Source organism: Microtus pennsylvanicus, chromosome 1, assembly GCF_037038515.1.
Source record: "Microtus pennsylvanicus isolate mMicPen1 chromosome 1, mMicPen1.hap1, whole genome shotgun sequence".
Lineage (NCBI taxonomy): Eukaryota > Metazoa > Chordata > Mammalia > Rodentia > Cricetidae > Microtus > Microtus pennsylvanicus.
In genome coordinates, this window is record NC_134579.1 from 99,601,849 (window position 1) to 99,626,106 (window position 24,258).

At 51.2% G+C, this 24,258-nt stretch overlaps 3 protein-coding genes across 3 annotated transcripts; 2 read left to right on the plus strand and 1 right to left on the minus strand.

Moving 5' to 3' along the window:
• The first annotated feature begins 598 nt into the window (after positions 1-598).
• Mepce (methylphosphate capping enzyme) lies at positions 599-5,154 on the plus strand. Its single transcript, XM_075975677.1, has 4 exons — positions 599-2,605; positions 3,693-3,911; positions 4,353-4,479; positions 4,570-5,154. The coding sequence occupies exons 1-4, from the start codon at positions 1,028-1,030 to the stop codon at positions 4,620-4,622; spliced, it is 1,977 nt and encodes a 658-aa protein (XP_075831792.1). The 5' UTR covers positions 599-1,027; the 3' UTR covers positions 4,623-5,154.
• A 1,839-nt stretch (positions 5,155-6,993) lies between these two features.
• Positions 6,994-8,215, minus strand: Ppp1r35 (protein phosphatase 1 regulatory subunit 35). Its single transcript, XM_075975689.1, has 4 exons — positions 7,910-8,215; positions 7,574-7,829; positions 7,351-7,487; positions 6,994-7,259 (listed from the first exon to the last, which is right to left on the minus strand). The coding sequence occupies exons 1-4, from the start codon at positions 8,135-8,137 to the stop codon at positions 7,086-7,088; spliced, it is 795 nt and encodes a 264-aa protein (XP_075831804.1). The 5' UTR covers positions 8,138-8,215; the 3' UTR covers positions 6,994-7,085.
• Positions 8,216-20,135: 11,920 nt separating this feature from the next.
• Positions 20,136-20,475, plus strand: LOC142840522 (large ribosomal subunit protein eL37-like). The gene has a single exon (XM_075957003.1). It carries the CDS (start codon positions 20,155-20,157, stop codon positions 20,446-20,448), a length of 294 nt encoding a protein of 97 aa, XP_075813118.1. The 5' UTR covers positions 20,136-20,154; the 3' UTR covers positions 20,449-20,475.
• Positions 20,476-24,258: the final 3,783 nt, after the last annotated feature.

Consider the following 24,258-nt stretch of genomic DNA (forward strand, 5'->3'; position numbering starts at 1 on the left):
CTATTTTAAATTATGTATTGCATTTTATTGATAACAGTTCTTGAGGGAGTGTGCTTGATTCCTTCGCCTCCCTCCAGCTCCCACAAGTCCTTCTAATTCTAACTAGACGGGTGGAAGAGGGACGGAGACCTGTCCATGGATAATTCACGACCCGCCCCTTGCGCTGGGGAGACACACCCCCTCGGGAGCGTGCTGACGCACGCTGCGTGGATCTAACCTGAGGAAGCGACGTCACGCTCCCCGCCCCTAGGGCTGAAGGGGCGGAGCATCGCCTCCAGCACGTGTCGCCTCTTCTCCCCGCGCAAGCCCCGGAGGCTTGTGCGCAGGCGCACCCTGGGAGGGGCGGGGATGGGGGAGGAAGGAGGCGGGGCGGGGAGGTTGTTGGGTTTAGAGCCGGGCGGAGACCGCGGAGCCCCATTCCTCGGGAACCAGGGTCGGGTGTCAAGGAGACCTTTTCACGGCGGCTCCCGTTCCCCGCCTCCGGTGGGTGGGAGCGCACGGCAGAGACAAAGGCTAGCAGTAGGGCTTGGACGTGGCGGCGAAGGGAAGTGGGGTGTCCGTGTCGGGCAGTGGGCGTCTCGGGCTGGGGGAGGGGGAGGTGACCGGGGAGGGGGGGCTGTGTTTAAACTCTCGGAGCCGTTAAGTTGGTTCGCACTCCCCCGTGCGCGCGCAGCCCGGGTGGTGGCGGCGTGCGCATGCGTGGGTCCTGGGCGAGCGGATCGCGCGCCCGTCGTGCGCGCTCGCGGCGGAGTGGTAGTGGCGGCGGCGAGGGTGGCGGCGCACGCGCAGTTGGCGCCTCGGCTTGTCCGGGTCTCGCGGGCATCTTGTTTTGGTCTCGCGGGCGAGTGGGGCGCGCTTGGTGTGTCGCGGGAGGGAGGTGGAGGCGCTTGGGCGCGAGGCAGAGCTGCGCGCGCACTCGGGGAAGGGGCGGGAGGGAGGCGGGCTTCGGAAGGGTTTGCAGGGGGCTTCCCCGTGATCTCGTCTCAGTCCCCTCGCCTGGGAAGGGGGAATTAAACAGGGGGAGGAGATGATCGAGATGGCGGCGGAGAAGGAGCCCTTTCTGGTGCCGGCCCCGCCGCCGCCGCTCAAAGAGGAGTCGGGCGGAGGGGGCGGCCCCGAGGTGCGATCGCACCGAGAGGCTGCCTCCGGGGAGCCCCGCGACGGGACGGAACGCCGTCCGGGCCCACGCGCGCACTCGGCCGGGGCCGCAGCCAGCGGAGGGGGCGGCCCCCAGGCACAGGCACATGGGGAGCCCCACGGGCGAGCCACCGCTCCTGCGGACGTGGAGGAGGAGCGACGGGGAGGGGGCGGGACGGACCTGGGTCCCCCGGCCCCTCCTCGACCTCGCAATGGCTACCAGCCCCACCGACCCCCCGGGGGTGGCGGGGGCAAGAGAAGAAATAGCTGTAACGTGGGGGGAGGGAGCGGTGGAGGCTTCAAACATCCGGCCTTCAAGAGGCGCCGGCGGGTGAATTCGGACTGCGACTCGGTGTTACCCTCCAATTTTCTTCTGGGGGGCAATATATTTGATCCACTGAACCTGAATAGCCTCCTGGATGAGGAAGTAAGTAGAGCGCTCAATGCGGAGACCCCAAAGTCATCCCCACTTCCGGCCAAGGGGCGAGACCCTGTGGAGATCCTCATCCCCAAAGATATCACTGACCCGCTCAGTCTCAACACTTGCACTGATGAGGCCCATGTAGTTCTGGCCTCGCCACTCAAGATCGGTCGCAAGCGCCATAGACACCGGGGACCGCACCACCAGCAGCAGCAGGCGTCTGGAGGGAACGATAGCCACGCCGTGCTGCCCGCTGACCCTCTCACCCCCTCACTCCAAGGGGAGGGTGCCACGCAGCAGCAGCACAGAGGCCAGAACCGCGATGCCCCTCAACCCTATGAACTCAACACAGCCATCAACTGCAGGGACGAAGTTGTGTCTCCCCTTCCATCTGCCCTGCAGGGCTCCTCAGGCTCCCTTTCTGCCCCTCCAGCTGCCTCAGTTACCTCTGCACCCTCATCTTCCTCCTCCCGACACCGCAAACGCCGCAGGACTTCCAGCAAGTCGGAGGCAGGGGCTAGGGGTGGAAGCCAGGGTTCCAAGGAAAAGGGCAGAGGGAGTGGGGGAGGCCGCCATCACCACCCACCACCTGCAACTGGCTTCAAAAAGCAACAGCAAAAGTTCCAGTATGGGAATTACTGCAAATACTATGGCTATCGCAATCCTTCCTGTGAGGACGTGCGCCTTAGGGTGTTGAAGCCAGAGTGGTTTCAAGGCCGGGACGTCCTAGATCTGGGCTGCAATGTTGGCCATCTGACCCTAAGTATTGCCTGCAAGTGGGGCCCAGCCCGCATGGTTGGGCTGGACATTGATCCACAGCTTATCCACTCTGCCCGCCAAAATATCCGACACTACCTGTCCGAGGAGATTCGTCTCCAAGCCCAGACTTCTGGGGGTGACCCAGGGACAGAAGGGACTGCTACCGTCCGAAAAAGGAGCTGCTTCCCAGCCTCACTGACAGCCAGCCGGGGTCCCATTGCTGCACCCCAAGTGCCCTTGGATGGAGCGGACACATCTGTCTTCCCCAACAATGTTGTCTTCGTCACGGTAAGAGAGTCCAAAGGCTCTTGGAATAGGGTCCAAGTGTGAAGATGAGATTAAATAGGAATGTGTTGGGGGGAAGGTCATGACCTAGAGGTATATTCATTCCTGCATCTGTTCCTACAAGAACCATCTCCTGGAGAAAACAGTCTGGATTGGCCAGAAAATCTACTGGGGGTGTTGTCTCCCCTCCTATAACCTGGAAAGTGGGATCTCTACCTTCAGGCTCTAACATCTGGTATTTTCTCCTGAATCCAAGGATCTCAGCCCCAATATGGGGACTGACATGCCCTGCTTACAGTGGGGACTATAATCCAGACAGTCCACCTTCCCTCTACTGCTCTGTCCAGGTAGAACTTTGTCCTCACATTTGAGGGAGCATGAGATTGGGTGTCTTTGGGGGAGACTGGTGGCACTCCAATACATGTAGTTTGGGGCCTTTGGTAGGGGCCTCATTTGCATCAGCTGCTTTTTGTTTCCCTAGATACAGCACACACTGCTTAGGTTACTGGTCAGGAACCAGCAGGCTTGTCTTTCGGTCTTTTCCATGCTGACTCTGAATAACAGGAGAGGAGAGTTCCCAGCCTGATAGAGCATGTGTCCCCATCTCCACTAGCTTTCTCCATTGAGCAGTTGTTAGCCCATCCAGAGGGATATGTGCGCATGGCTTAGCCTGAAAAAAATGCCTTCCTGGGAAGTAGTGATGAGTTTACCTTCCAGAGCTTTCCTAAATCTTTCACTTCACTGGAGAAAGGATAGGTCTGAAATATTAGAGCCCACTGAAGAGCCTCTGTGGAGCCGCCCTGTCTTTAGAACCACCGCCTGTGTATATGAGGTCCCCTGGGCTGGGGTCTCGGGAGCGTTCCAGTATTGCCCAGGCTCCCTTTTAGATATGTTTGGTTTGGCATCAGAAAAGGGAGAAGAGAGAACATGAGACTGACAGAAGGCGCTGGCAGGACGAGCCTCAGAGAAGAGGGCCACCAGAGCCCACGTGAGGTTGTGTGTCGGACTTTGTCTCAGAGTCTGCAGGTGGTTGTGGGCCAGTGGTGCTTCGTCCCTCCTTCTGACCTCTTTGCCCTCCTCTGGCCCTTAGGGTAACTATGTCCTGGACCGAGATGAGCTGGTGGATGCCCAAAGACCTGAGTATGATGTGGTGCTCTGCCTCAGCCTCACCAAGTGGGTGCACCTGAACTGGGGAGACGAGGGGCTAAAGCGCATGTTCCGCCGGATCTACCGGCATCTGCGCCCTGGGGGCATTCTGGTCCTGGAGCCCCAACCATGGTCATCCTACTGCAGGAGAAAGTCTCTCACGGTGAGTTGGGTTTCTGTGGAGATGGGATAGTCATGTTTTTATTTTCCTGGTGGTTAAACCCAGACGTTGCACATGGCAGGGAAAGTGGTCTCTCTACCAATGAGCTACAGCCCCAGCCCATTTGTTTTGGGTGTTCAATTTGTTTTGTTTTTATAGACAGAGTTTTTCTTTGTAGCCTTGACTTTCCTGGAATTTGCTCTGTAGACCAGGCTGGGATCAGACCTTTTTATATTTTGATCGTAGCTAAGCTGCTGGCCTGAGCTGGCTCTGTATTGCAGGCTGGTATTGAACTCTTCATCCTCCTGCTTCAGCCTCCGAAGTACCTGAGGTAGCTGGTGTGGACCACCCTACCCAACTCACACTTGCTGCGCAAAGACAAAAGGATGTCATTCTTGGCCAGGGAAAGAGGTGGTGAGCTAAATTTGTTTCCTGTTTCCCCAGGAAACAATCTATAAGAACTACTTTCGAATCCAGCTGAAGCCAGAACAGTTCAGTTCCTACCTGACGTCCCCAGAGGTGGGCTTCTCCAGCTATGAGCTTGTGGCCACACCAAGTAACACCTCCAGAGGTAAGAATGGCTCGCTTTTCGCTGGTGGGAGGTGCTAGCCCTGTGGAGACTGTCAAGGTCCTACCCACCTGCCTTGTGTGCTTTTTCCAGGCTTCCAGCGTCCTGTGTACTTGTTCCACAAGGCCCGGTCCCCCAGCCACTAAGTGGCCTTCTGAACAGAAGGTGTGAGGAGGCTGCCCTTGCTGCTCCTGAAGACCTGGGGGAAGAGGAAATTATCCCAAGGTCTTTCCTGTCTAACTCCAAAAAGTTTTTTTTCTTGGATTTGTAAAGAGAGCTTTTCTTAAGTTGCTTCCCCAATTCTTCTCCCCGACACCTCTGGCACTTGAGTAAGCCCAGCTGTGCTGGAATTACATCAGCTTCCTCTCCCAGCCTGCTGGGCTGGATGGCATGGACTGTTTGCTGATTCTGTCCTCCTAGGGCATAGGAAGGGGGAATGTCAAATTATCTAGCCCTTCCTCCTGTTCTCCGAAGGAGATTCCTGCTTCTCAGCCTTTGTTCCTAGCTGCACTTAAGTGGACCATGGATGGACTAAGGGTGTTAGAGGGGAAGTTTGGTAAGGAGACACACAGGTACTGTGAAATCCTTCCTTCTGCTGTCCCCCGGTGGGAGAGGGAGCTGGGTTTGGAATGTGAGAACAGCACAATAAACTTGATAACTAGGGCAGTGGCCCCTGCACCTGTGTCTGGTGCTTTCTGGTGGGATGGTACCTCTTAGTAGGAATCTCGTGGGGTGAATTTTGCTGGTTATGGTACAGGCAGGCTGATCTTGAGGTTTGAGGCCAGCCTGGGTGGGCTACATAATGGAGCGATATCCTGTAGGGGTGGAAAACTGTTAGTCCCTGTTGTAGTTAGGGTTGATACTACTGTGATGAACACTATGGCCAAGGAAACTTGGGGAAGAGTTTATTCATTTTCTACATCCGCATCTCAGTTCATCGTTAAGGGAAGGGCAGGGACCTGGAGGCAGCTGATGTAGAAGCCGTGGAAGGATGCTGCTTATGGACTTGTCCCTCAAAACTTGCTTAGCCTTTCTTATAGACCCCAGGACCACCAGCTCAGGGATTGTTCTACCCACAGTGGGCCAGGCCTTATTCCATCAATCACTATGTCCTACATACTTGCCTATAGTCTTATAGAGCCATTTTCTCAGTTGAGGCTCCCTCCTGATAACACCAGCTTGTGTCAAGTTGACATAAAACTAGCCAGTACCCTTACTGCTGAAGCGGGGAGGGGTAGAGCAAATTTTGGTGTGTAGCTTATTGAGTCCAACTTAGTTTCCTTCTAAAGAAACCGCAGACAAGTGTATGTTTACGGGCAGGGGTAAAATAGAGCTCTAGATAGGTACCAGTCCAGAGGCACAAACCTGCTTCAGGACCGCTGGTGGAATGAGATGTTTGGGTGATTGCAAAGTGAAGGTCTCCATTGCTTTGTCAAGGGTTCCTGGAACCTTGGACATTGAACTCTCAGCACTGTTCTGTTGGACATGGGTAATACACAAATGAAGCCTGGACAGTCTCCTGTGGAGCAGTTAGTTAATGATAACATCCTCATTTGGGTAAATACTTTTGTTTAGAAGTATTTGAAAAAACAGATGTTGTGATGTAGGCCTTTAATCCTCTGCCTGGGAAGCAGAGGCAGGCAAATCTGAGTTCAAGGCTAGCCTGGTCTAAACGAGTTCCAAGACAACCGCTAAAGAGACAGATTAAAAATTGTTCTTATAGTCGGGCAATGGTGACTGACACTTTTAATCCCAGCACTCAGGAGGCAGAGGCAGGCGGATCTCTGTGAGTTCAAGTCCAGCCTGGTCTACGAGAGCTAGTTCTGGGACAGGCTCCAAAGCTACACAGAGAAACCCTGTCTTGAAAAATCAAAATAGCCGGGCTGTGGTGGCACACGCCTTTAATCCCAGCACACAGGAGGCAGGGGCAGGTGGATCTCTGAGTTTGAGGCTAGCCTGGTGTATAAGAGCTAGTTCCAGGTCAGGCTCCAAAGCTACAGAGAAATCCTGTCTAGAAAAAAACAGAAAGAAAAAGAAATAAATGGTCTTATAAATGGAGCAGAGTGTGTAAGGGGGTGCATTTTTGTTGTTTTTGAGACGGTATCCCCTAACTTAGGGTGGGCCGGGAACTCCTGCTCTTGCTGTGTCTACCTCACAAGTGTTCATCACCATGCCCAGCCAAAGTGGAGACCAAAGCGCTTTGACTAGTGTTTGTGCACACGCTGCACACATACTCTGGGGATTGAAGCCAGGGCTTTGTACATACTTAACCAAATGCTACCACGGAGCTGAACCTACCCAGCCTGAAACCACTTAGCTCAAACTCCTTGAACACAGGATTCTTCTGCATGGCCTCCCAAACCCTAGGACTTGGCATCATAATGTAAAGCTAAGTTTCAAATTCTAATTATAATCAGAAGACAGGTGACTTAAGTCTGACCCCACTTAGTGCTTTCCACTTGCCATCACTGAAGGAGGGAGAAAATTCTCACCTACACGCAGCTTCCAACTAGGAGCAAAGTTGATTTTTTTAAAAAAACGAAATAACTTTATTCTATGAGGAAACAACTTTAACAAAAGTACAGACTAGCACTACAGAGAGTTGAGGGCTAAGCTTCCCAGCGCCTCAGCATCCGGTGCATGAGAAAGGTATCTTCTGAGGGGCGGGGCCGGGCTTGAAGCCTTAGCGGGGGCAGTCCGTCCACTGTCAAGTGCGGAGCCTCATAATACAGAGTCTCTGGGTTGCACAGCATGGTCATGTCTGGCCCCGGCCCGAGCGCCTCCTGTTGGAAGGTAAGGCCCAACGCAAGATTACACTCGGGTGGAGGAAGAGCCCAGGGAGAGGAGCCCGGGTCCCTGGATCCCTTCCTTCACCTTGGGCGGCGGAACTCGGGGCTGCGGTGGCAGCATGGCCAGCTTCTCCCTCAGTGCCGCGTTCAGAACCTGCTCCTCCGGCACCTGCAGACTCACCAGGTCTCGGTAGAGCCGCTTAGAGCGCGGCACGTTCAACCCTGCGAGCGCACGAGAGGCGGGGGTGGGTGAGCAGCGCCCTTCACCCAGACCACCGCCGCCGGGGCCGGGCGCCTGCCCGCCTCACCCTCCGCCACCGTCTCCTCCACGACGCAGCGGGTCTGGAACGACTTTCGCAGCTGCTCCTCCACCGCCTTCGCGGCATCAAACTGGCCGCCGGCGACGGCAGCGCGCGCGCTCTGCAGCTCCAGACTCAGGGCCAGGCTGCTCTGCGGGGCCGCCACCTCCAGCGGCTGCGGCGCCGCGGGATCGTCGCTTGGGGCACCGGCCGCGAGCAGCGGCTCGGAGCGGACCGGGGAGGGCGGCGCCAGGTGGAATCGAACCTGAGAGCAGAGGGCGGAACGGTGAGCGGAGGAGTCCCGCACGCTTAGCCAGCGGGGGGCCGGGCCACGCCGCCGCTCACCTGCCGCCCCCTCCGGCCGCCGCCCCGCCGCCCCTTCCTCCGTCCCGGACTGCCGCCCCGCCGCTCCGGACTTTCGGGCAACGGGCTCGGGCTCAGGCTCAAGTCCAAGCCCGGCTCGGGCTCTGGGGCTCGCGGCTCCGGGGCTCGCGGCTCCGGGGCTGGTCCCGGGGCCTCCACGGCCTCTTCGCCCTCTATAGATTCCAACTCGGACGCCCCGTAGCCCAGCATCTCGCCGTCGCTGCTGGGGTCCCGGTCGCCTCTTTCCTCCGACCCCTCCGGGGGCTGCCACTACCGGAAACCGTTAGCCCTTACCCACCGGAGTAACACAACAAGCCCGCCGCGACACCCCATTGGTGCTCCTGGGTGTCATTCCCATCGCTTCACCCGCCAGCTTCCGGGCACACTTCCGCCCTCACACACCGACTTCGCCCTTAAGGCGGGGCATTGGGGCACCAGTGCGTAGATACCCTACGGATCCCCAGCAAGTCTACTTGTCCTTTCGGGAACGCGGATGTGGCGTTCTCACCTGTCAGAATCGTCTTCGCGTTTGTTCTGGGATTACAGTGTTAGTCCTCTTTCACCGAAACAAAATGGTCACGGCTCTCGTATCTGGACGTCCTGTGCGGGGTCCCCACAGCGTTCCTGACGGCTTCGGTGACTTCTGAACACCGATCGGAGCGGGCTTCGTGCAAAGTCCCTGAACTCTTGTATTTGAGTAGGAAATGCTATAGGAATTTAGGAAATAGAACCTTAACTTTAAGTCCACATCCTGGTGGCCGGAAAGATGGCTCCAAGGTTAAAGGCGCTTGCCACCTAACCTGACAATCTGAGCTCAATTCCAGGCTCACACGGGGTGGAATGAGAGAACTAACTCGCACGAGTTGTCCTCCGACCGCACTTCAACACACACTAGTAAAATCCACATCCTAATCCTCCCACGCACGACAAAAGACCTGAGAAGCAATGACAGCTTGGGAGCCGAAAGCAGAAACGGATCAGGAATTCAGGGCTAGCCTTGGCTACATAGGGACTTGGTGGACACCGTGGGCTATGAGAGACCCAGTAAACTAAAACTCAAAATTGTGACCTCTGATTCTATAGCCTTGGGCTATTGATAACTTGTACACACGTGTTTACCTCCCCTTACTCACAGCCCCAGACTAGTAATATCCATCAACAGATAAAGGGTTAAAACGTGGTACATAAATATCATAAAATAGTAGCGAGCAATAATAGGGAATGAATTATGGGTACAGGGCAGCTGCTGGAGCGGGCAATCCTCTTGCCAATCTGCAAAGGGCACACAGCGTGTAGTTTCTTTTACATAGTTCAGAAACAATAAAAGTTTAGTTGTGGTAATACGAAACTGTAATACCAGTCTGTAGGAGGCAGCACCGGAGGATCAGGAGGTCAAGGTCGTCCTCAGCACTTAGAGAGTCTGAGGCCAGCCTCAGCTTTAAAAAAAAAAAAAGATAAATAAAAAGAGCTAAGGGGAGAGGGAATATAGGAGAGTAGAAACCTTTCTGTATTAATTCTTCGCTTGTTCATTTGCTTGAGACAGGGTCTCAGTACGCATCTCTGACTGTCCTGGAACTCACTCTGAAGATCCTCCTGCCTTGGCTTCCTAGGTGCTGGAATTAAAGGCGTGCACCGCCATGGCTGGAGACAATATGATTTTTTTTAATCTTCACATTTTATTCTCTTATGAGACAGAGAAAGGAACCGCCAGCTACAACATTGCCTGGTTCTGTGGTCTTTAACAATAAAACAACAGAGCGTTCATCTCCGTGGAGTTTCTAGATGGTCATAAGTTAAACACCTGCTGAAGGCCGCATCCCTTGAGCAGGGGCAGGGAGCAAGCGTAGAACTCAGAGAATTCGTGTTAAAGGGTTGCTCAAGGGTCTGCCAAAAAGGCCATCAGTAGCGGGCCCCACTGCAGCTCCCTAGAAAAAGCAGGCATGCCGCGTAATCCAGAGGTGACACCCAGGAGACAGGAACGCCACAGGTGCCAGAGGTGGAGCGCACTGGGAGGTGGCTCGTGGATAAAGTGCTCACTGCACAGACATTAGAGTCTGAGTTCGGAGCCAGGCGGTGGTGGCGCACTCCTTTAATCCCAGCACTCGGGAGGCAGAGGCAGGCGGATCTCTGTGAGTTCGAGGATAACTTCTTCTACAGATTGAATTTCAGGATAGCCAAGGTTACACAGAGAAACCCTATCTAGAACCCTCCCCCCCCCAAAAAAAAAGAACCTGAGTTTGGATCCCCAGCATCTATGGAAAAGCCAGGTGCAATGTCTGTAACCCCAGTAACACCAGCCAGCCAGCCTACCCAAAACATTGAGTTCCAGGTTCACGTTGAGTCCCTGTCTTAACAAATAAAATGGGCAGTGACGTGATAAAGACATCTGGTGTTCATTTCTACACACACGCACACATGCATGTGGTACCTGCACCTGAACATACATTTCAATTGTATTTTAATAAATAAAGCTTGCCTGAAGATCTGAGACTTAAACATTCTTACTGGTCAGCCTTACAGACCAGATTATGGTAACACTCACATTTAATCTCAGTAGCCATAATGATGTGCACTTTTTTTAAAAAAAATATTTATTTATTTATTATGTATACAGTATTCTGTCTGCATGTATGCCTGCATGCCAGAAGAGGGCACCAGACCTCATTACAGATGGTTGTGAGCCACCATGTGGTTGCTGGGAATTGAACTCAGGACCTTTGAAAGAGCAGGCAATGCTCTTAACCACTGAGCCATCTCTCCAGCCCCCAATGATGTGCACCTTTAATCCCAGTGGTGCATGCCTTTAATCCTAGCCCTAGAGAGGAATACAAGATGGGGAGAGACAGCTCTCAGAAATACAGTCTCATTCTGAAGTTCCTACAGGCAGGCTCGCCATTTCAGACTGAGGTCAAGGTAAGAGCCAGTGGCTGACTGTTTTGCTTTTTGGATATTCAGGTTGAACCCCAATTTCTGATCCTGAGTTTTTATTAATCATGCTTCACACAGGTGCACACGCATTCATGTGGCACCTGTACCAGAACACACAGGTGCACACACATGCATGTGGTACCTGCACCTGAAAACACAGGTGCACACACATGCATGTGGTACCTGCACCTGAAAACACAGGTGCACACACATGCTTGTGGCACCTGCACCTGAAAACACAGGTGCACACACATGCATGTGGTACCTGCACCTGAAAACACAGGTGCACACACATGCTTGTGGCACCTGCACCTGAAAACACAGGTGCACACACATGCATGTGGTACCTGCACCTGAAAACACAGGTGCACACACATGCATGTGGTACCTGCACCTGAAAACACAGGTGCACACACATGCATGTGTCACCTGCACCTGAAAACACAGGTGCACACACATGCATGTGTCACCTGCACCTGAAAACACAGGTGCACACACATGCATGTGGTACCTGCATCTGAACACACAGGTGCACACACATGCATGTGGTACCTGCACCTGAAAACACAGGTGCACACACATGCATGTGGCACCTGCATCTGAACACACAGGTGCACACACATGCATGTGGCACCTGCATCTGAACACACAGGTGCACACACATGCATGTGATACCTGCACCTGAAAACACAGGTGCACACACATGAGTATACCACACATGCTGACTAATGCTGATGGCTGTGACAGCAGGCTGATGGGTGCACATTGCATACAGTTGGATAATTCTGTGACCAAAAAGTCCCCCCTTAATGCACAACACAGTTCGCATCTTAAAGGTAATGAGGTGTTTTATTCTGAAGCCAGAAAAGGAGTGACCATGGTCCAGAGTCAGATCCAGGTTCCCTCCGAACACCACGTTCCAATGTGGCAACAGTGACATCAAGGTTTTACATCAACAAAGAACAAAGAAAGTCATAAGTTCAGGTATTTCTTAAGTACCTGGGTGGGAACATCAGGTAATGGAGTCGCAGCCAAGAGAGGCCACCTCTGCCACAGAGCTCAGATGTAATCCAATGACATTCTCAACCTTCGCGTCAATGCAAACTGCTTGAACTTTTCTAAAAAGATTTTATATGAGAGTCTCCAGGATGTTAGGGCAAACGCAAGAGGTGGGCAATAAATGACTTATTAGGAGGGCTCAAGATAGTTCGTGTGTGTGTGTGTGTGTGTGTGTGTGTGTGTGTGTGTGTGTTATAGATATTTAATTAGTTTTACTTTCCACATTTTTTTATTTTTTATTTTTTGGTTTTTCAAGACATGGGTTCTCAGGGTGGCTCTGGCTGTCCTGGAACTCGCTCTGTAGACCAGGCTGGCCTTGAACTCAGAGATCCACCTGCCTCTGCCTCCAAAGTGTTGGGATTTAAGATGGCTCAGCGAGCAAAGGTGCCTGCTGCCAAGACTGACAACCTGGATTTGATCCCTGGGAACCACATGGTGGAAGGAGAAAACCGACTCCAGCAAGTTGTCTTCTGACCTACACACACACACACACACACACACACACACACACACACACACATGTCATAGCATGAGTTAGCCCAAACTCACATCTAAAAATAGATAAGTTAAATTAAAATTTAAGGAGGGGTCCTGTGATGTCGCCCAGTGCAGAGCATTTTCCCAGTACAACAACAATAACAAAAAGGTGCCTACCAGGGTGGCCTTGGGCTGCATCTTTTCCCTGTCTTCCTTCCCTCACATCCTGGCTCTCAACCTCTCTCTCCTCCCTTGCATGTCCTTTGCAACATCCTGCCCAGTTCCCATTTCACTGTTCCAGCATCAGATGAAAGACATGTCAAGAATTCTGACAGACAAAATCCACGATGTGTTTGGAGGAAGGGATGTCTGTCTCCAAAGACAAGGTTCTCAGTCTGTCAAGACTCCGGACCATACCACCTAATCTTGCACACACTCCTTCCTAGCCAACCCAGGCCCCAGTCAGAGCCCCAGCTTTGTGCAATGGGTTCTAAACCCATAAGGCCTGCCTCTTACTGATTAGCCACAGCTACTGTCTGTAGAAGTGTGGGAATGAGGTAGGCCATTCAGAGAGGAGCCCAGGGAGTGGGGGGAGGCAGGGTGTAAGCATTCATGCATGTAATCCCAGTTGGGGAGGCTGAGGTGGGAAGATCACAATTCCAAGACTAGCCTGGGCTATAAGAGAGACTCCATTGGAGGGTGGGAGTGGGGCCTGGGATGCTGCTCAGTTGGTAGAGTGCTTAACTAGAATGTGTTTGAGTCCTTGGGTTCCATTGCCAACACCTCACAAAACCAGGTGTGCTCGTGCATACCTGGTCCCTTAGCACCCCAGAAGTGGAGGCAGAAGAGTTGACAGTACCCCCTGCTGTATAGGAAGTCGGAGGCCATCCTAGATACATGAGACCCTGTCAGAAGGAAGGAGGGAGGGAAGAAGGGAGGGAGGGAGGGAAGAAGGAAGGAAGTAAAGAAGGAAGGAAGGAAGGAAGGAAGGAAGGAAGGAAGGAAGGAAGGAAGGAAGGAAGGAAGGCTGAACAAGGTTTGAGGAAACGGCTCACTGGGTAAAGTCTATATCTTGCAATCACAGGAACCTGGGTTCGAGTCTCAGAACCTAAGGAGAGGAAAGTCAGACCTATAGCACGCTTGTAATCCCAGCACCAGGGAGGCAGACACAATAGGATCACTTGGGGCTTGCTGGCCAATAGCCTAGCCTGTTTGGCAAGCTCCAGGCCAGTGAGAGACTCTGTCTCAAAAAAAAAAAAAGTAAATGACATCTGTGTGACAAAAGTCACAGCAGTCCTCTGGCCTCACTCAACATACACTCCAGCACATGCACACACACACACACACACACACACACACACACACACACACACATACACACACACACACACACCACAGGCCTGAAACAAACAGGAGGTCCTGGGAGCTGCGAGGACTGAAGCAGCCATTGCTTGAATCTGTGTTTTCTTTGAGTTGCTTGACACGGGAGGAGAGTTAGAAGTACACAGCAATGCCAGTGTTGCGTGCACCACTATACCCAGTTTAAGGTGGCGCTAGGCATGGATGCCAGGTCTTGCGCATGCTAGGCAAGCACTCTACCAGCTGAGCTACTTCCCCTGACCCAACCTTGAACTTCTGGTCCTCCTGTTTCTACCTCCCCGGTTTGGGAATGGAGACATGCTCCACCATGCCCAGTTTGTATCACTCTGGAGACTGAACCTAGGGCTTATGTATGAAAGTCAGGCACTCTACCAACAGAGCCAAATCTTAGCCCCTCTAATTTTTTGTTGTTTTTGTTTTTTGACTTTTGGAGACAGGGTTTCTCTGTAGCTTTGAAGCCTGTCCTGGAACTCGCCTCTACTTCCCCAGTGCTAGGATTAAAGGTCTGTGCTACGACTGCTCAGCTTGGCTCTTTTTTTTTAAGATTTATTTTTCTAGCCGGGCGGTGGTGGCGCACGCCTTTAATCCCAGCACTTGGGAGGCAGAGGCAGGCGGATCTCTGTGAGTTCGAGGTCAGCCTGGTCTACAAAAGCTAGTTCCAATAGCGGACAATGAGGAATACTGAGAACTCAAGAACAGTCGCAGTGGGTTTTTGATCCTACTGCACGTACTGGCTCTGGGGGAGCCTAGGCAGTTTGGATGCTCACCTTAGGAGACCTGGATGGAGGTGGAGGTTCCTTGGGCTTCCCACAGGTCAGGGAACCCTGATTGCTCTTTGAGCAGATGAGGGAGGGGAACTTGATCGGGGGAGGGGGAGGGAAATGGGAGGCGGTGGCGGGGAGGGGGCAGAAATCCTTAATAAATAAATAAATTTTTAAAAAATTTAAAAAAAGAAAAAATATATAATCCAAAAAATAAATAAATAATAAATTTAAAAAAAAAAGCTAGTTCCAGGACAGGCTCCAAAACCACAGAGAAACCCTGTCTCGAAAAACCAAAAAAAAAAAAAAAAAAAAAAAAAAAAAGATTTATTTTTCTATTTCATTTTCTGTGTATTCTTGTGTGTTTGTGCCTGAATGCATGTATACACACCACATACCTGCTGGTGCCTTTCAGGGCCGGAAGAGAACCTCAGATTCCCTGGACCAGGAGTTGCAGGGAGTTGTGAGCTGGTTGCTGTGGGTGCTCGGAACTGAACCTGGGTCCTCTGCAAGAGGAGCGAGTGCCCGTAACCACTGAGTCGTATCTCCAATCCTTTCTCCTTACCTCCTTCGTAGTGACATCCTTTCCTCGAGGCATATGTTGGGACATGTGGCTCACATGCCCAGTCAATATTTACTTGCCCTGCTTCGGGCTTATTCAACATTATTTTAGGCCTCAAAGGGAGCCAACATCTTCAATAAATTATAGTCACAAATTTTTTTTCTCCCATTTTGAGACAAGATGTGTGGCCCAAGCCGGCCTTGAACTCACTGACTTTGACCTCCTCATCCTCCTGTGTCTCCTCTGATCTGCAGGGATTCTACGTGTGTGCCCCGTATCTGGGTTTCTGTGGTATGGGGGGTGGAACCCAGAACCTCAAGCATGCTCGCTGAGCACTTGACCAGCTGAACCGCATCCTTGGCCTTCCACCATGATCCTTTTTTTTAAAGGTTTTATTTATTTATTTTACCTATATGAGTGCACTCCTTTATTCCAGAAGAGGGCATCAGATCCCACGACAGATGGTTGTGAGCCACCATGCGGTTGCTGGGAACTGAACTCAGGACCTCTGGAGGACCAGCCAGTGCTCTTAACCACTGAGCCACCTCTCCAGTCCTCTGGTCCTTCAGGCAACCTCGTGATATAGATTATAACTCCTATCCCCATTTTATACATGAGAAAACTGAGGCTCAGAACAGTTAACCAATTCACCACACATCAGGATGTATTGCTTCTAACCACTTCAGGGGCTTTGGATTTTCCTTTTTGACAGTGTCTGCTGTAGGGCTGATCTTAAACTTTCTAGTATAGCCTTGAACTCCTGATCCTCCTGCCTCTACTCTAAAACATTCTGAAATTACAGGGGTGTGCTACCATGCCCAGCTCAGGGGGACATTTTCAACACACAGATGGGAGGATTAGATCCGATGTAACAATGAGCACAGGACTGATGTGGGAGATGATGTAGGCTGTGAATATGCTTTATTGCCATTGGTTAATAAAGAAACTGCTTTTGCCGGGCAGTGGTGGCACACACCTTTAATCCCAGCACTTGGGAGGCAGAGGCAGGTGAATCTCTGTGAGTTTGAGGTCAGCCTGGTCTACAAGAGCTAGTTCTGGGACAGGCCCTAAAGCTACAGAGAAACCCTGCCTCAAAAAATAAAAGAAGAAGCTGCTTTTGGCCAATGGCTTAACAGAGTAAAGCCAGGATGAAAGAGATATATATAGAGAGAGAGTAGGCAGAGTCAGGGAGAAGCCATGTAGCCACCACTGGAGACAGAACCTTGCTGGTAAGCCACAGCCACGTGGTGATACACAGATTAATAGAAATGGGTTAATTTAAGATATAAGAGCTAGCTAGTGGGCTGGAGAGATGGCTCAGAGGTTAAGAGCACTGACTGCTCTTCTAGAGGTCCTGAGTTCAATTCCCAGCAACCACATGGTGGCTCACAACCACTGAGATCTGTCACCCTCCACTGGCGTGCGGGCATACATCGAGGCAGAATGTTGTATACATAATAAATAAATAAATCTTTAAAAAAAAAGAGCTAGCTAGCAATATACTTAAGTGATTGGCCAAGCAGTGATTTAATTAATATAGTTTCTGAGTGGTTATTTCTGGTCTGGGCATCTGGGAACAAACAAGCAACCTCTGGCAACACAGGGCACAGTGATTAATAGTAAGAACTGTGTTGGTCTGAGGTGAATGAGTTAGTCACTGGGCTGAACATGTCATATGGACATTTTTTATAAGGCTATGATATCTTGTTTGCAAGCTTGTGATTCTTGATTTAAAATTTGGGGGTGAAACCAGGCATGGTGACGCACACCTTTGACCTCAGCACTTGGGAGGCAGAGGCAGGCAGAGCTCTGTGAGTTCGAAACGAGCCTGGTCTACAGAGCGAGTTCCAGGACAGCCAGGGCTACAGAGAAACCCTGTCTCGAAAAAAAAAAACAACGACAAAAATTGAATGAGACAGGCATGGTCTCGCTGTGTATTCCTGGCTGGTTTGGATCTCTGTGTAGACCTGACTGGCCTCTGTTTTAAATTCTGTGTGTGTGTGTGTGTGTGTGTGTGTGTGTGTGTGTGTGTGTGTGTGACTAATACAGTCATGTGGAGGTCACAGGACAGCTTCGTTGTTTTGCTTTCTGTTTTTTTTTAATATTTTTATGGTTTATTTAACTTTATTTTATGTGCATTGGTGTGAAGTGTCAGATCCCCTGGAACTGATCTTCAGACAGTTGTGAGCTGCCATGTGGGTGCTGGGAATTGAACCCGGGTCCTCTGGAAGAGCAGTCAGTGCTCTTAACCACTGAGCCATCTCTCCAGCCCTGCTTTCTGTTTTTTTTTTTAACATTTTTATTATCTTTTAAATTTTTATTACAGATGGTTGTGAGCCACCATGTGGTGGCTGGGAATCAAACTCAGGACCTCTGGAAGAGTAGCCAGTGTTCTTAACCTCTGAGCCATCTCTCAAGCCCTTGTTTTCTGTTTTAAACATGGATTCTAGGTGTGGAACTCTTGTCCACCTTTCCTTTCTCTTGATTATGGCTGGTACCAGTAACTCTATTTTCTTTCTGGAAAACCTAACTTCAGATATGTTACGTACCATGAAAAACTAAAGCCCAGTCGGGGATGACTCTGAGGTGGATCTCTTTCCTCTTTTTGTTTGTTTGTTTTTGAGACAAGATTTTTCTGTGTAGTCCTGGCTGTCCTAGAACTCTCTCTGTAGACCAGGCTGGCCTCGAACTCACAGAGATCCGCCTGCCTCTACCTCCTGAGTGCTGGGATTAAAGGCGTGCGCCACCACCGCCCCTCTGAGTTGGGCTTTTCTGATCATTGAATCACGTGGTTTAGGAGAGTTCGTGAAGAAGAACTAGCACCCGGATCTGAGAGAAGAGCTTTAATTTAAAAAAAAAATTATTTTTATTTAATGTGCGTGATTACCTTGCCAGGATGTACACCAGATGTGTGTCTGGTGCCCCGACAGGACAAAAAATGGTGTCAGACCCCCTGGAACTGGAATTGCAGTTGGTTGTGAGTGGCCAACAAACTGGGAAATGAATTTGCGTCCGCGATTAAAGCAGACAAGGCTCGTAACTGCTGAGCCCAAGATTTTATTTTTTTAATGAGACAGGGCTCTGCTTTGTACCCTAGGCTGGCCTTAAACTTACCAAATAGCCCAGCGTGCTCTTGAACTTACAATCTTCTTTCAGCCTCTCAAATGTTGAAATGACAGGCGCTGGTCACCATACTGGGTGGGAGAGGATGTTTTGGACAAAGATACTCTTTGGATTCACACACACACACACACACACACACACACACACACACACGGATGACAGACAGCTACTGAAAGATTTAAGCCCATAAGTAAGTTCAACCTGCAGTCTACATGCCAGATGCATTCCTAGACAGCCAGGAACGTGGCTCAACACATCTGTAGATGACATCACCAAGTCAGAAGGTTAAACGTGCCTGGGTAAGCACAGGAGTGGTCAGTGGATGGTGGGAAATCTTAAGGAAGCAGCGGGGGAGTTTTGCAGGTGTAGTGGTGCACGCCAGTAGCCCCAACAGTGGGAACACTAAAGAGGGCTGCGAGTTTGAATCCAGCCTGGGATACACGGGGAGACTGTGTCTGGAAAGGAATGGGGAGATGTTGGGGAGTAGCTCAGTTGATAGGGTGCTTATGGAACATGCATGAAGCGGTGGGTTCAGTCCCCAGCACAGCTTTTAAAAGTAAAGCATGGTATTCCTTACCTGCCGGGAAGCCCAGCACTTGGAAGGTGGAGGCAGAAGGGTAGGGAGTTCAAGGTCATCCTCAGCTACTAGGGAGTAGCCAACCTGGGCTATAAGAGACCTGATCTCAAAAATACACGCATAAAATTTTAATTAATTTTTAAAAAGAAGGCAGAAGAATGGGGGAGGGGAGGGTGGACAGAAAAGGTACCTTTCTTTCAATCTCTGCAGTTAGGAGTCCCAGGATGTTCTCCCTCCTGTCAGCCCTCCTCGGATAGCTCTAGTTCTCTCTCTAGGGCTCTGTGCCTGGGGACCAACTAGGTAGCCTGAGAAAAAGCAAGTTCTACACACGGGACCCGTCCATCCCCACCCCCATTGCTCTCACAAGCCTCCCTGCCCCTGCTTGGCCAAGCTCAGACAGGACTAGGGAAGGAGCCAGGTGAGATGCACAGAAGCTCGCAAGGCTGCTGGCTGGGCTGGCCATCCTTCATCTGCCTCCCACTCTTGATGCTGAAGGACAAGTGAGGATGGTATTCCTTTCCACCAGCCCACAGCTGCTGGCCCAAAGCCAGTTCTTGGGCCCGTCTTTACCTGCAATGTTATTTACCACTGACTGCCTGGGCCTGCCTGTTTGGCCCTACTGGACCCTCTGTGTAGACTCTGAAACTGTTTCTCTCTCTCCCTCCCTTCCTCTTCCTGGGTTTAAGCCCCTTGCCTCTGGAATAACTGAAATTACAAGAGCTACCGCCCAGACCCAGGTAGCTGTGGCTCTTAAGGGATCCCAGAGTTTGGAGATCTGGGATCAGCCACAATGTCTTAGACATAGCTTCACTGGGAACCTCAGGTCTCAAGAGTGGAGAGTCCCGAGAGTGAGGGCGTGGCTTAGGCAGGTAGACAGACTCTTACAGGGTCAGAAAGGAGTTTAAAAAGTCATCCTGTTTTCATAGTGACTTTGAGATCAGCCTGGGATACTGATAAGTTCAAAGCTAGTCTGAGCAATTTAGTGAGACCCTGTCTCGAAATAAAAGGAGAACCAGGTATATAATCTCTATGACCCCACCACCAAGAAGGTTGGGGCTAAAGGATTGATCCAGACTAACCTGAGCTATGTCTTTTAAAAAGTATGTCTTTTAAAAAGTATGGGGCTGGGGGGCTGGAGAGATGGCTCAGAGGTTAAGAGCATGGACTGCTCTTCCAGAGGTCCTGAGTTCAATTCCCAGCAACCACATGGTGGCTCACAACCTTCTGTACTGAGATCTTGTGCCCTCTTCTGGCTTGCAGGCACACATGGAGGCTGAACACTGTGTACATAATAAATAAATCTTTAAAAAAAAAAGTATGGGGCTGTTCTGGTCTCTTTGGCCTCGGCGGCAGAAGCAAGATGACGAAAGGAACGTCATCCTTCGGAAAGCATCGCAACAAGACGCACACGTTGTGCCGCCGCTGTGGCTCTAAGGCCTACCACCTTCAGAAGTCTACCTGTAGCAAATGCGGCTACCCTGCCAAGCGCAAGAGAAAGTATAACTGGAGTGCCAAGGCTAAGAGACGAAACACTACCGGGACTGGGCGGATGAGGCACCTAAAAATTGTCTACCGAAGATTCAGGCATGGATTCCGTGAAGGGACAACCCCTAATCCCAAGAGGGCAGCTGTTGCAGCATCCAGTTCATCTTGAGGATTTCAATCTGTCATAAAATAAATGTTCTGGTTTCCAAAATTTAAAAAAAAAAAAGTATGGGGCTGAGTCGGGTGCTGGTGGTTCACACCTTTAATCCCAGCACTCGGGAGGCAGAGGCAGGCGGATCTCTGTGAGTTTGAGTCCAGTCTGGTCTACAGAGCGAGTGCCAGGACAGGCTCCAAAGCTACAACAGAGAAACCCTGTCCCCAAAAAAGCAGTGTATATGTACATATGTATATATATTTACACATACACACACACACATATGGGGCTAAAGGGATGGCTCAATAGTCACAAGCACGGACTACTCTTCTAGAGGACCTGGGTTTGGTTCCCAGCATTCTGCAGCAGCTCACAACCAACTGGAGCTCTAATCTGGGTACCATGCATGCACGTGGTGCACAGTCAAATGCAAGCAAAACACCTTTATATATAGTATAACATTTTTTAAAGAAGTATGTGTGTATTGGGGGTGGCTGGGGAGATGTTCAGTCAGGGAGTAAAGGGCTAGCTTGCTGTGCAATCATGAGGACCTAAATTCAATCCCTGTCACTTGCATAAAGAGCTGGGTGTGGTGACATACATTTGTAATCCTAGTGCTGGGGAAGAAAAAACAGGTAGGACCCTTGAAGGCCACCCAGCCTAGCAAAATGGGCAAGCTCCGGGTCCTGGAGAAAAACCCTGTCTTTAAAAAATACAAAAACAGGGCTGGAGAGTTGGCTCAGTGGTTAAGAGCATTGCCTGCTCTTCCAAAGGTCCTGAGTTCAATTCCCGGCAACCACATGGTGGCTCACAACCATCTGTAATGATGTCTGGCGCCCTCTTCTGGCCTGTAGACATACACACAGACAGAATATTGTATTCATCATAAATAAATAAATATTAAAAAAAGAAAAATAATAATAATCTTCAAAAAAAATAAATAAAAAATACAAAAACAAACAACAACAACAAAAAAAAACAAGCTGTGCTGGGCCGTGGTGGTGCACACCTTTAATCCCAGCACTCGGGAGGCAGAGACCGGCGTATCTCTGTGAGTTCGAGGCCAGCCTGGTCTACAAGAGCTATTTCCAGGACAGGAACCAAAGCTACACAGAGAAACCCTGCCAAACCAAAGGGCTTGGGGCTAAAGAGCAGCATGTTCCTTGGGTAAAAGAGAAGAGAGGAGAAGGGAAGAGAGGAGACAAGGAGGGCTGGTAACTGTGCTGGATAGCGACTCAGTCACAGATGGGGCTGCAGCTCAGCTGGTAGAGGGCTTACATAGTGCACACAGGCCTTGGGTCCAATCCCCAGCTCTGCACAAACTAGGCAAGGCAGCACGTTCCTGTCATCCCAGTGACATGACAAAAACCAAAACCAAAACGGGGGGAAAAAAACAAACCAACCCAGGTGGGGCGTGGCTGAGGATGACACCAGAGATCTACTGCCTCTACATGCACACGTATGCTCACGTCCCTGAACATTCACGTGCACACACATACACACACATGGCGGGGGTGGGTAGAGAGCTTGGGAGTGTGGCTCAACTGTTATGAACTGTAATGTTCATAACATTACTGCTATGCAGGAGATCTGATATGTGACCCCTCTGAAAGGGTCATTCAACACCACCCCTCCCCCAAAGGAGTCGGGACGGACAGGTTGAGAATGGCTGGGGTGGCTAGCGCCTGAGTTTTCTAGTGAGTTGATTCTATCAGACCATCCCTGCCTGCTACTCTTTATGCTTCCCTTGCTGTATGGTGCCCAAGTGTGTGTGTGTGTGTGTGTGTGTGTGTGTGTGTGTGTGTGTGCAGATGTGTATTCATGTGTTTGAAGGCCACCCAGCCTAGCAAAATGGGCAAGCCCCGGGTCCTGGAGAAAAACCCTATCTTTAAAAAATACAAAAACAAACAACAACAACAAAAAAAAAACAAGCTGTGCTGGGCCGTGGTGGTGCACACCTTTAATCCCAGCACTCGGGAGGCAGAGGCAGGCAGATCTCTGTGAGTTCGAGGCCAGCCTGGTCTACAAGAGCTATTTCCAGGACAGGAACCAAAGCTACACAGAGAAACCCTGCCAAACCAAAGGGGATGATGTATGTCTTCCTCGATTGCTGTCCACATTAGACTTTTTTTTACATTATGTGTTTCTGTGGGTGTGTGTGGGTGTGTACTAGCATGCACAAACCTCCATGTGTGTGTGTGTGAGAGAGAGCATGCACAAACCATATGCATATGGAAGTCAGAGGACAGTTTGTATTGTGGGGGTCATTTCTCCTTCCACCATGTGGGTCCCAGATATCATACTCAGGTTGTCAGGCTCAATGGCAGGTGCCTTTACCTGCTGAGCTATCTCCTGGGCCTCTGCCTTATTTTTGGAAAAGGTCTCTTGGTGAATCTGAAGCTTGCCCATTCTGCTAGATTGACTGACTGATATGTGCTGCTGTGCCTGGCATTTTACATGGGTGCTGGGGATTCAAACTCAGGTTCTCACTCTAGGTAGTCTGACCTTGACCCTCTGATCTTCCCACCTCTGCCTCCCTGTCCTGGGATGACAGGAACGTGCTGCCTTGCCTAGTTTGTGCAGAGCTGGGGATTGGACCCAAGGCCTGTGTGCACTATGTAAGCCCTCTACCAGCTGAGCTGCAGCCCCATCTGTGACTGAGTCGCTATCCAGCACAGTTACCAGCCCTCCTTGTCTCCTCTCTTCCCTTCTCCTCTCTTCTCTTTTACCCAAGGAACATGCTGCTTCTTTAGCCCCAAGCCCTTTGAACTTTCAAATCCCTAACGTTTCTATCTGCGTGTGAGTGGACGAGCAGAGAGAAAGGTGTGGGGCAGAACTGTGTCCCCAGGGTGCCACGCCACCTCTTATTTCCTCATGCCTTTCCCTCTCAGTTCCTATGCACCCCCTCACAGGATAGTTTACCCTCTCCTGCATCTCCCTCTCAGTTCCTATGCACCCACCCCCTCCACAGGATAGTCCACCCTCTCCTGCATCTCCCTCTCAGTTCCTATGCACCCCCTCACAGGATAGTCCACCCTCTCCTGCATCTCCCTCTCAGTTCCTATGCACCCCTCACAGGATAGTCCACCCTCTCCTGCATCTCCCTCTCAGTTCCTATGCACCCCTCACAGGATAGTCCACCCTCTCCTGCATCTCCCTCTCAGTTCCTATGCACCCCTCACAGGATAGTCCACCCTCTCCTGCATCTCCCTCTCAGTTCCTATGCACCCCTCCACAGGATAGTCCACCCTCTCCTGCATCTCCCTCTCAGTTCCTATGCACCCCCCCACAGGATAGTCCACCTTCTCCTGCATCTCCCTCTCAGTTCCTATGCACCCACCCCCTCACAGGATAGTCCACCCTCTCCTGCATCTCCCTCTCAGTTCCTATGCACCCCTCACAGGATAGTCCACCCTCTCCTGCATCTCCCTCTCAGTTCCTATGCACCCCACCCCCTCCACAGGATAGTCCACCCTCTCCTGCATCTCCCTCTCAGTTCCTATGCACCCACCCCCTCCACAGGATAGTCCACCCTCTCCTGCATCTCCCTCTCAGTTCCTATGCACCCCCTCCACAGGATAGTCCACCCTCTCCTGCATCTCCCTCTCAGTTCCTATGCACCCACCCCCTCCACAGGATAGTCCACCCTCTCCTGCATCTCCCTCTCAGTTCCTATGCACCCCTCCACAGGATAGTCCACCCTCTCCTGCATCTCCCTCTCAGTTCCTATGCACCCCTCCACAGGATAGTTTACCCTCTCCTGCATCTCCCTCTCAGTTCCTATGCACCCCTCACAGGATAGTCCACCCTCTCCTGCATCTCCCT

Coding starts and splice junctions, on each gene's coding strand:
- Mepce (XM_075975677.1), top strand. CDS start 1,028: ATGATCGAGATGGCGGCGGAGAAGGAGCCCTTTCTGGTGCCGGCCCCG. Junction 2,606..3,692: donor ACAATGTTGTCTTCGTCACG/GTAAGAGAGTCC, acceptor TCTGGCCCTTAG/GGTAACTATGTCCTGGACCG. Junction 4,480..4,569: donor ACCAAGTAACACCTCCAGAG/GTAAGAATGGCT, acceptor TGCTTTTTCCAG/GCTTCCAGCGTCCTGTGTAC.
- Ppp1r35 (XM_075975689.1), bottom strand. CDS start 8,137: ATGCTGGGCTACGGGGCGTCCGAGTTGGAATCTATAGAGGGCGAAGAG. Junction 7,488..7,573: donor GGAGGAGACGGTGGCGGAGG/GTGAGGCGGGCA, acceptor GTGCGCTCGCAG/GGTTGAACGTGCCGCGCTCT. Junction 7,260..7,350: donor CCCGAGTTCCGCCGCCCAAG/GTGAAGGAAGGG, acceptor ACCTTCCAACAG/GAGGCGCTCGGGCCGGGGCC.
- LOC142840522 (XM_075957003.1), top strand. CDS start 20,155: ATGACGAAAGGAACGTCATCCTTCGGAAAGCATCGCAACAAGACGCAC.